Below are 16,547 nucleotides of genomic sequence, written 5' to 3'. Positions count from 1 at the left end.
AACTCCTGGATGACAGCAAGATCCCAGAGGATTTGGGAAGGGAGAATAGTGCTCATCTTTACAAAGAAAGAAGAGAAGGACCCATGGAATTAGCAACTGGTCAACTAGCATCCATTACTTGGGAAGCTCTAGAGCAGGGGTGGGCAAGGTTGAACCTGTGGGCCAGATCAGGCCTGCAGCAGACTCCATTTCCCAGCAGTCCCTGCCTGCATTGCTACAGCTGGTTTCCATGGAAACCCCAGCAGCCATGGCAACCTGAGAGCATGGGGTCAGGGTTTCCATAAGAGACCAGCCCCAGCAACACTAGCAGGGCACATAGCTGGGTGGGGAGCTGCTCAGGAGCTAGAACCTTGCAGGGGTGATGGCATAGTCTGGACCCTGGGCAGAGCTGTGATCTGTTATCTGCATGCCCCAGGCAGAAGCATGCCGGCAGCATATCATGGCTCTGCCCCAGCTCTGAACCGCACTATCACTGTTGCAAGATCCCAGCCCCAGCTGCAAAGCAGCTCCCCACCCAGCCATGTGCCTGGCCAGCACTGCTGGGGCTGGTCTCCATGGAAACCCTGGCCCCAAGCTGTGACAGCCCCACCACTGCTGGGATCTCCATGGAAACCAGCTGCAGTGACATAGGCAGAGGCTGCTGGGAAACGGAGTCTGGCTGCCATTTTGCCCACCCTTGTACTAGAGCAAATTATAGAGAAGGTGTGGGCAAAATATGGCCCACAGGTCAAATCCAGCCTGCCAGGCCATTCTATCCAGTCTGCAGGACCCCTTTAGAAAATTAATTATCTGCCCATGGCTGCCTGCCAAAGATTCATAGATGTTAGGGTTGGAGGCAGAGCAGCAAGGCCCACCCAGCCTTGTCCCCCACCCAGAAGGCTCTGCAGCTTCTGGCCTTTCAACCCTTTGGCTGTTCCCCAGCACTCCCTCCATCTGAGTGGAAACTCAGATAAGATCAGACGGAGGGAGGGAAACCGCCGCAACCAGCCCACACCATGAGGCTCACGCTGGGCTAAACCAGATCCAAGCAGCACGAAATCAGTGGGGATCAGCCAGGAGGGAGGAGGGGACTGAAACTGCTGTGATCAGCCTATGCCATGGGTCCCACACCAGGCTGGGCTGGTTCCATGCTGCACTGTATGGCAGAGAACGGGCCCGGCCTGTCCACAATGGAATAGGGGGTGGAAACCACCATAATGAACCCATGCTGTGGGGCCCAGGCCGGGCCAGACTGGGTCCATGCCATGCCGTGTGGTCCCAGCCATTCAGCTGGGAACTGTGTAGTGCTGGCTGGGGTGGGCCAGAGCAGTGGAGGCAGGCAGGAAGTGGCAGCAAACAGGAGGAGCAGCAGCAGCGGTGGTGGACAGACATGTGGGAGGGAAAGTATAGAAGCAGCAGGAGAAGTGGCAGTGTTGTGACAGCGGTGGGAGTGGGGGGGAGGTGGCACAGCCCACAGAGCCCACACCAGTGCCCCGAAGCCAGTGCAAACCCAGGATAGGGCAGCAGAAGCACAGAGCCTGGGCGCAGGGTCCTCCCGACTCCATCGCACAAAGCTCACATGCAGTCCCCCACAGCCACATGCCTCTGGGGAAAGCCCTGTGTGATGGAGCTGGCAGGCCAGCCTCACTCACTGCTACACACAGATCATGGGGAACAGGAGCGAGCTCCATGCTATGGAGCTGAGCCGGCTCTGCCCCTCTCCCTGCCACCCCAGCCAAGTCCCCCCCCACACACTCCACCTCCCACCATTCCACCAAACACACCCACACCCTCCCACCCCACACCGGAACCACATACCCCACATCCACACACACCTCCATAGCCCCCACACACAATATACAAGAATAAGACTGTATTTTGAGCTATTATGCAATTGCCTCTAGATACACTATGCAAACACATAAATCATGACAAAAATATTTTTAAATAAAATTAAAATAAGTTATAGATGATTTATTTTTTAGTATACGATGGGGGGGGGGGAGGGGGTTCCAGTTCCAAGATGGCAGCACCCGCCCTCCCAAAACGAGTACTTCCAGGACAAGGGGAGGGACTTCCAGTCTCAAGATGGCAACCAGAGGGCAGGCTATCTCCCAAGGGGCAAAGCTACCCTTGCAGCCCTTGACCGCTCACCAACACTCATTAAGCTGCCCTCCAGCTGAAATAATTGCCCACCCCTGTTATAGAGCAACAATCAATTTTTAATATGGGGAGAATGAGACAGTGATCACTAGCAGCCAGCATGAATTGTTTTGGCATGATATGTTAACAACCAACTTGATTTTCTTCTTTAATGGAGTGATTTTTTTGGTGAATCACAGATACACAATAGATGTACTTATACCCGAAATTTAGCAAGGACTTTAACTCAGTCCAGTCCCACACACCACTCCCAAAAATAAACTGGAGAAATGCAGGTTGGACAGAATTACCATAATTGGTTGACTAACTGCAAGCAAAGAGTAACCATTAATGGATCAATGACAAACTGGTTAAAAGTCTCAAGTGAGGTTCTACATGGGGTTTTTCCTGAGTCCAATGCTGCTGAACTTTTTTTTTAAACCAATTTCTTGGATGTAGAAACAGGAAGTATATGTATCAAATTTGTAAATAACAAAAAAACTAGGAGTTGATACAAATACTCTGGAGAATAGCATTAAATGTTAAAAATATTTTCTAGTTTGTAGCCCAATTCCCCAGTTAATCAAAATTAAATTCAACCAGCACAAACAGGGTATCATACACAAGGGTGAAAACCAAATGTACAAACACAGAAAGGAGGAGAACCTGTTTGGCATTTCCAAGAAGGATATGAAGGGACAGGCATAATGGATCACAAACTTGGTACAAGTCAACAATATAATGCTGTCACAATATAATGCATTTCAAAATTGCAACTGCTTTTTAAGTCATGGGAAGAGATGGGAGAAGAGAATACAACTCTACTCGGACCTGATTAAGCCTCAGTTGGAGTACTATGTTCAGCTGTGCACTGAATTTTAAGAAGGCTGTAAAGAAACTAAGACGACTCAGATGCAAGTAATAAAGATAATAAAGAGGTTGGAGTGCAAACCCTATGAGGAAAAACTGAAGACGCTAGGCATTTAGTTTAGAAAAGAGGAGATTAAGGCAGAGGGTGAGGGGGAACAGGATAGCAGCTTTCAAATATTTGAAAGGCTGCCATAAAAAAAGACAGGAAAACTGTTCTCCCTTGCCACAGAGGGTAGGACAAGAGGTAACCGATTTAAAACTACAGCTTCCAAACTGCAAAGATAACAGAATAAACTGCCTACAAAGCTCCAGAATTTCCTTCACCCAAGGTTTTCTAAAGAGGCTGGATAGGCATCTGTCTGTGGTCATACAGGAATAGGGAATCCTGCATTTATGCAAGGAGTAGAACCAGATGAACCTTGAGGTCCCTTCTACTGTAGGATCCTATGGCAACAGGCTGTGTACAGATGTGAACTCCCTTCCCCCACACAAAAAAACAGGGCTTTACTTTCAGCTCAGTGTGCCCCTGCACTGAGCGCAGCATATGCTCAGAAGAGGCACTGCATTAGTTTGACCTGGCTCCTCCAACATCTGTATAGATCAGGCACTTAAGCAGGGCTTTCTGGTGTTTTTATCCAATACCTGATTATCTAACAGCTGGGTCAAACTAACACACACTCTCTTCGGGTAAAACACTGCTGTTGGTTTTTTTCACATCTGTCAGTGGCTATAAGCATTACATTTCTACTGGGAGAATCACTGTTGTCCTAATAGAAATGGAAAACATACAAGTAGTTCACCTAATTTCTCCTGGGTCAGGCACGCTCCTTTTGGGAGAAAGATCTTCCAGCTCTCAACCTGGAAAATTGTCCTTGTGAGACAGTGAACAACTGCACAAGTGAATGCTTGTATGCCCCACTCCCAGTCTGGCCCAGAAGGGGAGTGAAGAAGTAGGGCAATGCTCCCTGCACTTCCCTAGTTCAGGACAACCATGTCAGGAGAATGAGTGAAGGGCATAGCCCCTCTGCTTCAGTCCCCTCAGACCAGTCCAGGAAGGGTCTGGAGCACCAGGACAAAGCCCCCTAACACAGTCCCCCCTAACCAGGGACCTTGGTCTGACCAATGGGCCAGAACACTCTGCCAGAATGCTCAGTTGGCTCAGCTCCTGCTGCCTGGGTAGTGAACAAAAGAACAGCCACTGATTTCCCCCACGCCTACTCCCCAAACCTAGTCACTGGTTTTGGGAGCAGGTGGGGAGATGGGAGGGAAGGGAGGAAGGGGAGGTTGCCCTCTGCTCCCAAAACCGTTCTGATTCAAATACTACAATAAAAAATAATTTAATTTTAAAAAAGACCAAGAAATGTATTATATGTTACATGGCAATTTAAAGGTGGAAAAATTGTTACATTCAATGTTCAACTTAATTACTTTTCTTAGAACTACTCTCTTCCATAAATTTAAATCTCCTTCATTTGAATTTGTGGGAGTTTGTAGAAGAAAACGATCCACAATATAACACCACCATTGCTTTTTTTTTATGAGACAGAGAGGGAGAGAGACAAGCAGCCCCGTTCCACAAACACATGCACATGAATTAGAGCAAGTCTTGGTAAGGGATAGGCAGGAAAATCAATGAGCTACTATAAAACAAGACAAAACCCCTGAAACATTTTTTTAAAGGATGAAGAAATTGAGACACATGACAATGCTTTCAGCATAAAGCAACAACTGCCACCACCAAAAACCACAAAAATCTGAAAGCAAACTTCCTGATACAAATGTTACAAGAAATCATCAGAACTCAGCAATTAAAACAAGTATGCATCTCTGCCATAATTCCACCTGAACCAAGGTTTTTTGGATAACTCAGGAGTCTAACTATTACAGTTTGCAAGGAATCTGCAGCAGTACATTCACAGGGGAATAACCAGCAATAAAAGAAAAAAAATGATTTAACTCCACCACCAATTATCAGGTTTTCAAAACAGGTCAACACTAGCAAATTTAAGAGACAATATCATTCTTATTGTAACCACTCCAACAGGCAAAGGGCTGATGCTGTGGACATTAAAAAGCCAGAGATTGTTGTCTTTTTGCAGACAACTCTGCAATGCTAAAACAAAAATGTAAAGAACAAAGGGGGAAATATTCAGCATCACATCCATGCTTTCTCCTGAACCTAAACTGCTCAGTATCAAACCATATTTTGGCAACAAACTCACAGGAAGCTTTGACTTTTGGGAGAACAAACGCTCAAGCTTGAAGACCACCCACCTAATCCATGGCCCCTACACAAGCCTTTCCCAAAATGTGATATCCTTGATCCAATGCACTGAGTTCCCCACTGCAACTACACGGGCGAAACTAAACAGCAGCTACTCACCAAAAAGAATTCTTGCAGAAAGGACAGACACACATACACACCAGTAGGAGCACATTTATCGCAGAACTATAGCTCCATCCCTGACCTCTCACCGCCCTCGCACTCAAGGGAAACCTAGGTTTAAAAGGTGAATGTGGGGGCAAGAAATCAAACTGGCTGGACCCTAGGAACCAAGGGCATAACACTAGTATTGGCTTATGGCATCCTATCATCTACCTGACCCCTTTTCCACAGGAGAAAGGTGGGAATGACCCATCTTCTTTTTGAAAGGCCTCATCCCCCAAGAACCTGCTTCCTTTCTGCTGCTCAACCGTGTGTCTGCCACCCCTAGCAATCCCCCCCCAAACTAAAACTGGCTTCCACAAAGCCCAGCTCAGCTTGCCAGGTCGGACCCGATTCTGTCCAACCGTGCAGCTGGCCCGATAGAAACCGTCACCCTATGAAACCTGATTACATGATGCCGGTCGGCCAGCGCAATCCCCCCAGCTGCATCCGCGGGGAAGTGGGGGGGGGGGGGGACTTCAACGGGAATCCGGCGGGGAAAGCCCAGTAGGTGCCAGCCCAGCACTCCGTGAGGATCCCAGAAACTCCTCATGGGCTGTCGTGCCCTCGGAGCGCATGGGGGTGGAGGAGGGGGCGCTCAGGGCTGCCTCGCCTCACCTGCGAGAGCTGCCGGGGGTTGGGGCAGCCGAAGAGCGCGGAGCTGGAGCTGAAGCTGATGGCGCCCCGGCGGCTGAGGACGTGCTGCGGGACCGGCCTGTCCAGGGGCAGCACCGGCAGCTGGTAACATACTTCCATTGAAGAGCCGCGGCGCCCCCGCCGCCGCCGGGCCCCGGCTCCTCCTCAGCGCCGCCCCCCGCAGCCCGCAGGGGCCGGGCCCCGGCTCCTCCCCCGCGCCCGCCGGGCTCTGCGGCAGCCTCGGCGCGCTCAGCCCCGCATGGAGGCCACGCGCGGGGGGGGGGGGGCGGGCGCGCGGGGGGGCTGCGGCGCGCGCTGCTATTGTCCGACACGCGGCGGCGGGCGGGAGAGGGGCTGCGGCCAAGAGGAGGGGGCGGGGGCAGGGGGAGGAGAGGGAGCTGCGCGCGCGCACGGGGGCCCCGCCCCGCCCCTGCCGGCGCAGCCCCGAGCGAGCGGAGCGCACGGGTGCGGAGGGAGGCCCCAGGTAGACGCAGCGTGCGCGTGCGACGCGCGGAGCGTCATCACGTCACCCCCCCCCCCCCCCCGCGACCGAGGGCAGGTCCGGCTCGCCTGTGCGCTCCCCCCCCCCCCCCAGCGCGCATGCGCTGTCGCAGCCCAGCTCTTGGAGCGGCTGTGCAGTGCGATCTCACGCCCGACACGCCCCCCCACCCCTGCCAGTGTTCCCGCAGTGAGGGGGCGGAACTCTGCTGCAAACACTCCTCCTTTCACGTCGGATATCTCCTCCGTCACTTCGGGGGGCTGAGTAGCGTGAAGAACCGACCCGTTCATGACTGGGCTTGCGCAGCTCCCTGCGAGGGGGAGGGGGCAGGGAGAGCCTGAACCTGCCCTACGCAGTCACCTCCTCGCACCTGAGCCTGCCTTTGTCTACTTATCTGCTCTGACACTTCCTCAGGCCCTGTTCCCCGACTGCATCATGGCTCTACTGCCCCAAACCCTGGTTTAGGGGGGCTGCGGGCTGCCAGAGCGCTGTGGTGCCAGCCCAAGTCCATGGCAGCCTCTCACACACCCCAAACACGAGAGAGTCTGCAAATCCCAGAGGGGACCAAAGGGGTCAGGCCTAGACTGCCCCTTCCCCTTGGCTCCCACAGGGTTTTCTCTCTCCAGCCCAACCCAGCACAAGGGGTGAGGAAGGAGAGAAGCAGGGGCCTAGTGCTGTGGCACAGGAAAGGGGAGGTTTGGGTTTGCCAAGACTCAAACAGGCCAGGAAGCTTTGCTGGTACTTACTTTTCACCATTTTTTAAACATTTAAATGTACAGGTTTAGGTCAATTATATTCAAATATTCATGCCAGGTCATTACAATTACAGATATAAAGTTGCACATGGAACTGTAATAAAGCTGAGTGGCTCTACAGATGCCCCTGGTACTGCTGCTAAAGAAATTCCCTGGTACAAGGTATACATCCACTACAGTGTCTCCATCTGTGGTCTTTAAGCTTTTTGGTTTTAAGATGCACCAAAATAGTCTCATGGCACCCCTCGGAAGATGCCTCTTAATTTTCATTCATTTTTTGATCATAGAAAACCAATAGAGCAACTTTTCTCATAGAATCATAGAAGTAAGATCGGAAGGGACCTTGTGGATCTTCAGGTCCAACCCCCTGCCTGGGCAGGAAGAAAACTGGGCTCAAATGACCCCAGCCAGGTAGGCATCAAGCCGCTTCGTAAAGACCCCCAGGGTAGGAGCTAGCACCATTTCCCTTAGAAGTTGGTTCCAGATCCTAGCCGCCCTAACTGTGAAGTAGTTCTTACGGATGTCTAATCTAAACCTACTCTCCAACAACTTTGGCCATTATTCCTTGTTATTCCGGGGGGCACTAGGGGAAACAAGGTTTCCCCCAAACCCTTCTCTATAGACGCTCACCAGGTCCCCCCTCAGCCTTCTCTTGAGAAGGCTGAACAGGTTCAGGTCCCATAGCCTCTCATTGTAGGGTCTGCCCTGCTGTCCCCAGATCATGTGGGTGGCCCTCCTCTGGACCCTCTCGATGTTGTCCACATCCCTCTTGAAGTGGGGTGCCCAGAACTGGACACAGTACTCCAGGTGCGGCCTGACCAGTGTCACATAGAGGGGGAGGATCACCTCCTTGGCCCTACCTGAGATGCACCTGTGGATGCACGATAAGGTCCGGATAGCCCTGCCGACCGTGACCTTGCGTTGTCAGCCCATGTTCACCTTGGAGTCAATAATGACTCCAAGATCCCTTTCTGCCTCCGTGCTCTCAAGAAGGGAGTTTCCCATCTTATAAGTGTGCTGCTGGTTACTACTGCCCAAGTGCAGCACCCTGCACTTGTCAGTATTAAAACGCATCCTGTTTTTGTTAGCCCACCCCTGCAATCTATCCAGGTCTTTCTGCAGTCTCTCCCTCCCTACTAATGTGCCCACCTCTCCCCATATTTTGGTATCATCAGCAAATTTGAACAGGTTGCTTTTCACCCCGTCGTCCAAATCGCTGATAAAGAAATTGAACAGTGCGGGCCCAAAGACCGAGCCCTGGGGGACTCCGCTGCCCACTTCCCCCAGGTCGAATATGACCCATCCACCACCACCCTCTGAGTACAACCCTTCAGCCAATTCGGAATCCATCTGACCATGTAGGCATCAATGCCACGGTCACCTAGTTTTTTAATGAGGATGGGGTGGTCGACAGTGTCAAAGGCCTTGCTGAAGTCCAGAAAGACTACATCCATGGTGACACCTGCATCCAATGCTTTTGTGACCTGATCATAAAAGGCAATCAGGTTGGTCTGACGTGACCTGCCCTTAACGAAACCGTGCTGGCTGCCCTTGAGCATCATCCCCGATGCCGGCCCGTCACAGATGTGCTCCTTGATGATCTTCTCAAAGAGTTTCCCCAGGATTGAGGTAAGACTGACGGGCCTATAGTTGCCCGGGTCCTCCCTCTTCCTTTTTTTAAAGATGGGGACCACGTTGGCTATCTTCCAATCATCTGGCACCTGGCCCGAGTACCATGAGCACTTGTAAAGCCGTGCCAAGGGCCCTGAAATAACCCCTGCTAGCTCCCTCAACACCCTCGGATGGAGAGCATCTGGACCTGCTGATTTGAACACGTCCAGCCCCTCCAGTAGCACTCTAACCCGGTCCTCCTCAACCTTAGGTCTTGAGGCGTTCCCCCCGAGTCCATCTTGAATCATGGTGGGGGAGTCCCAGCCCCTGCACAAGAAAACAGAGGTGAAGAATTTGTTAAAGAGGTCTGCCTTCTCCTCTGGTGCGACCACCAGATTGCCCAGTATATCTTGCAGGGGCCCCACATCCCAGCGCCTTCTTCATCCTCCCTATATATTTGAAAAAGGACTTTTTATTATCTTTGATCTTGGACGCTAGTCCTAGCTCTACGTCCGCCTTAGCTTTCCTAACAGCCCCCTTACAGGCCCGAGCAGTGGAGGTATGCTCCTCTTTGGAGATCGCCCCCCTTTCCACCGGGTCTACACCACCTTTTTGGCAACCAGGCATTCCTGGACATCCTTGGTGAGCCAGGGAGGCTTTTGGGCACTCTTGCCCCCCTTGCTTCTAGTTGGGATCGTCACCTCTTGGGCCCTGAGTATCGTCTCCTTAAGGAACAACCACTTATCTTGGGCACTGAGTTCCCCTGCCCTCGGGAACCCCAACGCCTCTCCCATCAATCTCCTCAACTCCTTGAAGCTGGCCCGCTTGAAGTCTAAGGCCTACCGCCTTACTGCAGGCCCTTGTCACCCTGTGCTGGATGATGAATTCCAGCAAGCGATGATTACTATCACCCAGATGATCAAGGACCTGGAGGCCCCTTTCCAGATCATCGCCTGTGGCCAGGACCAGGTCCAACAGGGCATTTCCTCTGGTGGGACTGTGCACCTCCTGGGTTAAGTGGAGGTCCTGTATCTTGGCCAGGAACCTCCTGGAGTGGTCCGACCTGGCTGACTGCTCCTCCCAGCAGATGTCTGGGTAATTAGATCACCCATGACAACTACATCCCTTGCCTTAAGTGCCTCTGCAAGCTGGCCTGAAAATTCCCGGTCCAGCTCCTCCCCTTGGTTGGGGGGTCTGTAGTAGGCCCCCACCATTACATCCCTCTCCCCATGACCCCCTTGTATCTTGACCCAAAGCATTTCAGCTTGCCCCTCCTCTGACGCCATTTTGCTGGCAGAGGATGTGAATTGCTCTTTGACATAGAGCACCACGCCCCCTCCCTTCTTTCCTTCTCTATCCCGCCTGTAGAGCCTATAGCCCCTAATGCTCACTGCCCAGTCGTGGGATGAATCCCACCACGTTTCTGTGATCCCTACTATGTCTGGGTTTGAACTGGCTATTCTAAGGGCGAGTTCCTCTTGTTTATTCCCCATACTCCAAGCATTAGTGTAGAGGCACCTGAGGCCTCCAAAGGGTGCTCGTGCCTTCCTCCCACTCTCAGGACAGTTGTGGCCTCCTGCTCCTCGTACGTTTTTACTTACCTGTGCTTCCCTTCCTCTTGTCACCCTGCGTGCTGGTGAAACATCCTCTCCATTCGAAGCGGCCCCTTCCCCCAGTGAAGCTAGTTTAAAGCCCGCCGTATGAGATTAGCCAACCTAGAAGAAAAGATACGTCTGCCATTAGGGGAGAGGTGAAGCCCATCCCGCCCCAGCATGCCCTCCTTATAAAAACCTGGGTCGTTGTCAAAAAAACCCAAAGCCTGCCTCGTGGCACCAGCTCTGAAGCCGCCGGTTAACCATGTCAATGCATGCCTCATGACGCCTACCCCGTCCACTTACTGGGAGAATGTTGCAAAGCACTCAGATAGACCACATCAGAATGTGTTTAACACTACAAGTTCCTATTTAAATCCCTGGGTTTATTTTATAAATCACATTTGCACACCTAATAATGCTAATATTCTGTGGTACCCCATTGCCACAGCACCCTAGGAGCTACAGCACCCTTGTTGAGAATTACTGGGCACTTCTACAAGTTCATTAATGTGCCTTTGCTACTGCGCATTAAGTTTAGTACCTCTAATATGAGGTACTACATAAAGGCACATTAGCCTGCACTCACACTCAGTAGCAAAGACAAATGGCTTTTTTGTGACACTTAGTGTGCAGTAGACTAATTCTACTGTGCATTAGCACATTAGCACAGTTTTGCCATGAGGCACTAATGCACAGTAAAATAGGTGACTGCGCATTACAGCGTCTTATGTACACCCACTGATTTACATCCTGTATTCCCCTCACAGGCTGGCACTGGTACAAGCAATAGACCCTGGAGCACAGGACTTCTTACCTGTAAAATGCTCTGAGCAGCGTGCATTCCTTTTAATCTTGTAGTACTGGCTTCCACAAGCACTCAAAAATTTTGAATCAAGCGTCAGATATCATGGATTTCTTTCAACAAATGTGTCTTTAAAAAGTAATTGATTTGCTTTTGAGCTTTTTGAGTTAATTTTTCAGGCTTTTTTCTTTTAAAATACATGAAAAGTTCAAAAGTTCAATGAAATATTAATCATTTAAATAATCAACAAAGTACCAGTACTCGAACTTTAAATAAAAGCATCAAATATTGAGACTCTAATAACTATATAGATAAAATTAAACCAGGCAGATAAACCAGGCAGCTGTAAGCCATGTGTTGTTTGCTTACAAAAGCTTATGTCATATATACATCTCTGATTTGGTTAGTCTATAATCAAAGGTGCAAATCCACCCTGCCTTCTTCCTGACTTCAGACTAATATAGGTAACTACCTCTCACCTTTTGGGAACATCCTTTTAACTCCCCCTGTGAACTGTTGTTATGTTTTGCTTTACATTTCCCTCTAGTAAAAGATTTAAAGCTAGTTGATTAAAATTCTTACAGGAATAAAACCTATTATTCAGTACCCATTTAAACCCTTTTTTTTTCAAAATGACTCAGTTGCCCAACTTTGTGTAATACATTTTTAAATGTTTGCTCATTTACTGGCAGTAAGGTTAAGACTTCACACGATACGTCATATATACTTAGTTACACAGCTTTGGACCCTATTTGGAAAAAATTGTTAGTTGTAGGCAGTGATAGAGGAAATATTATATAAATGTACTGCTATATATTCCACTCTCTGTTAGGAATGTAATAATAATGATGATAATAATAATAATTTAACAGACAAACAATTTATTTTAGTTGATGAATAGCTTGTAAGTGAGATTCAGTTCTGTTCTGGGTGACTAAAATGACTGACTGAGTCCAATGAAGATTTATTTTTCTTCAAAGTAATAAATGCATCAGAGGGTGCGTCCCCACATGCACGCATGTGCACTTGCAATGGCAAATCTGTGCCGCTTGATTCAATATTTTTTTGCCACTGCACACACCCCTGCACATGTGTTATGGTGTTGAGCAAAATACCCCACTTCGGGGAAACTCTCATTTCCCTGTTCCTCCTGACTCCTGGGGTGCTAGACGAGCCAGGGCGGAACTAAAGGAGGGGAGATGCTTTGGATGGCAGCCAGAACATCTCCCAGTAGGACTGAGCCTCCATGTCTGAAGCACAGGACATTGAATACACATGACACTGCAGGCACTTTAATTAGAACAGCTCTCAGAGCCGCTCTAATTAAAGCACCCCACTCCCCCCGCCACAACTCAGGAGCAGGTGTATAGATGCCCTATGTGATCTGATTTACCACTCACTCAATTCTTATATATTTGGTACTAGTAAACCAGGTAAGCCAATAAAATGCAATGAAGGGATGGGTTGGCGAGTGCAGTTAAACATTCCTACATTCCGTTGTCTTAACCTAATAGAGGAAATGTATGCTTGTAAGACAAGTCAGTATTAAAAGGATTAGCTTCATGAGCTCATCTTTTATTAGTTCACATAAAATCTCAAGTTTTATTACCAGATTTGTGCCTTCTTGAATTGTACTGCAGAGTTAGATTTAATGCAATGGCAGCACCATTTTATTTTAAGCTGAGACTAACGGATTAATTAGCAGCTGATATTTCTAGCTTTAAAACAATCACATGCTGACTTAGATTGTCTTAAAAACTGGTAGTCTCGTGGAGGCCTAGGAAAGGCTTAATAACCCACTTGGACTCATTTAGTGAAAGGGTTCTTCAGAAACAGTCTTCTCTGAATACACAGATAATTTAAAAATAAAAGTGCTTGACAATCCATATGAACAGAGAGGTTGTCTTAAAAGCCAGTATGCCCAAAGAGGGAACAGTATGGTTTCCAGGGAAAATTTGGAGTTATTTAGTTAAGGGGTTCCCGATATACAAATTTAAACATGTAGTTTGCCCTTTGCTGAATTAGAACCATGGAAAACATTTTTTAGCCTCATATAAGAACATCAGTGAACCCTATACACAACTGGTAAAATGTTGCTATCTCCCTAATTTCTTCCCTTTGTTTGTAAAATTCAGTGTATCTGAATACAACCAAAATTAGTTATTGACAAATGGAGTATGTACCTTAAATTGATCCTGAACAGTTGGGTAAAAAGAAAAAACTTCCCACCCCCCCTCTTTATTCTGCCTTTCTAAAGTATTCCTTAATATTCACCAAGACAGTCCTCCCACCTTGAACATAGACAGATGTCTAAAAGGCACCAGACCGCCAAAGGTTAGTGCTGACTTAGTTAAAGAACACTTGGAAGGGCTGGATTGGTAAAAGTCAGCCAGCCCGGGTGACCTCCATCCACGGTGTGACCACCGGGTCTCGAATAACTGGTCACATGCTACCTTGGCTCGTGCATGGAAAGGTGTTCTCCCTGCAGCCTCCCCGGAAAACGTCGTGCTGGTGTTCCTTCTGCGGGAAGCCTTCCCCTATCCCACCTGCCATGACTTGAATGTTTCCTAGTGGTGGGGAAGTGGCTAGCCCAGGGTCTTCCATGGCACAGGGTCCCAGGGGTCACTAGCGGGGCTCTGCCACCCCTACACCCCGTTCTCACGCCACCTTGATGAGTTGTCCCAAGTTTGCGACCCAGTACCTCTTCCTCCGCTACCGCAGAGCCTCACAGGTCAACGCTCCTCTTCAGATACCGCCTTCTGGGTCCAACAGCCTTCCTCCGTCTTATGTCATGCTTGTCTGCCTTACTCATGGGGCCTGTGCTAACCTGGGAGAAACTTAGTCCTGCCCTCAACACAACGGGCCATGTACTGAATTATGCACTGTCTCTCCCGCTTCTCAACCCCTTTTCTCCTCCTCAACCCCTTCACTCGGGGAAACTAAAATTAACCGTTCAAAAGAAAAACAACTCCCTTCCCAGGCCTCTTACCTCAGAGAACCTAGGTGCCATGTTCTCTCTACCCCTTGGCTAGGAGTGAACCCCTACCCGGGTTTTCTTTTCTATTTTCTCCTTTTTCCCTTGCCTCTACAGCCCTGGGCTATCTTGTTTCTCTGCTCCCTACAGCATTCTTATTTGGAGCCTGCTCCGCTCCCCTTTAGGTGGCCGGATCTCCCTCTCCCTCAGGAGGGATCCTGGAGTGACGTGCCGTCTCTCTGGCTGCCTCCACTGTGGCTCACTCTCCGGACAAGGTTTCTCCTCCTCCCTCCGACCCACGCCACTCCCACCTGTGGAGGCAACTCCCATGTGGTGTCCAGTGTTCTCCCCACCGCTGGGACCTCTGCCAGCAGGCAGAGCCACTTCCCTCTTGCTTTCGGCATTAGTAGCTGGTTCCCACCTTCTCAAGGTTCGGCAAGTGTCAGAAGCCTCCTGTGGCTTCTCGTTTGCCGCTCCTTCTTCCGGGAGATAATCCCAGAAGGGGCCGGGCATCCCCGCATTTCCTGGGTCCTTCATCTCTCCCCCATTCCCTTGTCCGTCCGTTTCTTCTATCCCCGTTGTGCAGGTCTCCCTCATGACATCACTGGCTGGCCTCAGCCGAATAAAGGCATGGCTAATGAGCTGTGCTGGTTTTTCCTTTGGTTCCTGTCGCGTCGCGGCTTCTGTTAAAGGTAAGTAATCTTTTCTTATTTTTCTCTTCCTGCGTGTTTGTTTTTCTCTCCTGGGACACACAGGTGTTGAAGGAATTGGCCAGTGTCATTGCTGAGCCACTGGCACAGCTGTTTGAGCTCTCATGATACGCCGGACAGGTCCCTGAGCGCTGGAAAAATGCCAACGTGGTGCCCATTTTTAAGAAGGGGAGAAGGGATGAGCTGGGTAACTTTAGGCCAGTCAGTCTTATCTCTATCCCTGGGAAAATACTGGAAAAAATCATCAAAGAGTGCATCTGTGAAAGCCCAGCAGGGGAAACGATGCTGAATGGAAACCAGGACAGGTTCGTCGCAGGTAAATCCTTTCTGACAAACCTTATAGCCTTTTATGACCAGGTCGCACACTGCCTTGACACAGGAGCGGAGGCCGATGTCATCTACCTGGATTTTAGGAAGGCCTTCAACACAGTTTCACATCCTATTCTCATAGGGAAGCTAACAGGCTGTAGAGTGGATGTCTATACAGTCAGGTGGGTGGCTAACTGGCTTAGGGACCGCACCCAGAGAGTGGTGGTTGACGGGTCATTTTCAGCCTAGAAGGAGGTGGGCAGTGGGGTCCCACAGGGTTCAGTCCTTGGGCTGGTATTATTTAATATCTTCATCAGTGATTTGGACGAGGGTGTGTTGAGCACCCTCTCCAAGTTCACAGATGATACCAAATTATGGGGCAAAGTTAATACACCAGAGGGCAGGGAGCAGTTATAGGCCGACCTGGACAGGTTAGATTAATGGGCAGAACATAATAGGATGCAATTCAACAAAGATAAATGTAAGGTACTCCACCTAGGAAGGAGGAATCTCCAGCACACCTACAGGTTGGGGGATGACCTTCTCAGCAGCTCAGAGGCTGAGAGAGATCTTGGGAGTCATAGTTCACTCCAAGATGAACATGAACCGGCAGTGCAATGAGGCCATCAACAAAGCCAATTACACCTTGTTGTGTATTAGCAGATGCAAGACCAACAGATCGAGGGAGGTGATCTCCCCCTCTATGCAGCACTAGTCAGGCCACAGTTGGAGTCCTGTGTCCAGTTTTGGGTGCCGCACTTCAAGAGGGACACAGAGGATCTGGAGAGGGTTCAGGGGAGGGCCACCCGCATAATTAGTGGTCTCCATAAAAGACCCTATGAGGAGAGGTTGAGAGATCTGGATCTCTTCAGCCTATACAAAAGACGGCTAAGGAGTGACCTTGTGGCCACCTATAAATTTATCAGGGGAGGACAGCAGGGAATTGGGGATGCACTATTTTCCAGAGCGCCCCAGGTAGTAACTAGGAATAATGGGTGCAAACTAGTGGAGAGTAGATTTAGGTTATACATTAGGAAGAAATTTTTTACAGTAAGGGTGGCCAGAGTCTGGAATGGGCTTCCAAGAGAGGTGGCTCTGTCACCTAACTTGGAGGTCTTCAAGAGGAGGCTTGACAATTACCTAGCTGGGGTTGTCTGACCTTGGTCCTCTTTCCTGCCAGGGGCAGGGGGTCGGACACGATGATCCATTGGGTCCCTTCCGACTCTATAATTTATTAATC

At 49.6% G+C, this 16,547-nt stretch overlaps 2 protein-coding genes across 4 annotated transcripts in view; one reads left to right on the top strand and one right to left on the bottom strand.

Moving 5' to 3' along the window:
* Nucleotides 1-6,490, bottom strand: part of PDE7A (phosphodiesterase 7A) — a 123,076-nt gene extending 116,586 nt beyond the window's left edge. The window contains exon 1 of one of the 3 annotated variants that reach the window (XM_019498527.2): nucleotides 6,035-6,490. In XM_019498527.2, the coding sequence (XP_019354072.1) occupies nucleotides 6,035-6,172 (138 nt within the window). In that variant the 5' untranslated portion in view covers nucleotides 6,173-6,490. The remainder of the gene's footprint in view (nucleotides 1-6,034) is intronic. The other 2 variants (XM_014606884.3, XM_014606885.3) reach the window with 2 other exon arrangements.
* A 196-nt stretch (nucleotides 6,491-6,686) lies between these two features.
* Nucleotides 6,687-16,547, top strand: part of DNAJC5B (DnaJ heat shock protein family (Hsp40) member C5 beta) — an 81,348-nt gene continuing 71,487 nt past the window's right edge. The window contains exon 1 of the mRNA XM_014606822.3: nucleotides 6,687-7,468. The gene's annotated coding sequence lies outside the window, so the exon portion shown is untranslated. The remainder of the gene's footprint in view (nucleotides 7,469-16,547) is intronic.

This window comes from Alligator mississippiensis, chromosome 3, assembly GCF_030867095.1.
Source record: "Alligator mississippiensis isolate rAllMis1 chromosome 3, rAllMis1, whole genome shotgun sequence".
In the NCBI taxonomy this organism is placed as follows: domain Eukaryota; kingdom Metazoa; phylum Chordata; order Crocodylia; family Alligatoridae; genus Alligator; species Alligator mississippiensis.
This window is presented reverse-complemented; position numbering and strand designations above follow the sequence as displayed.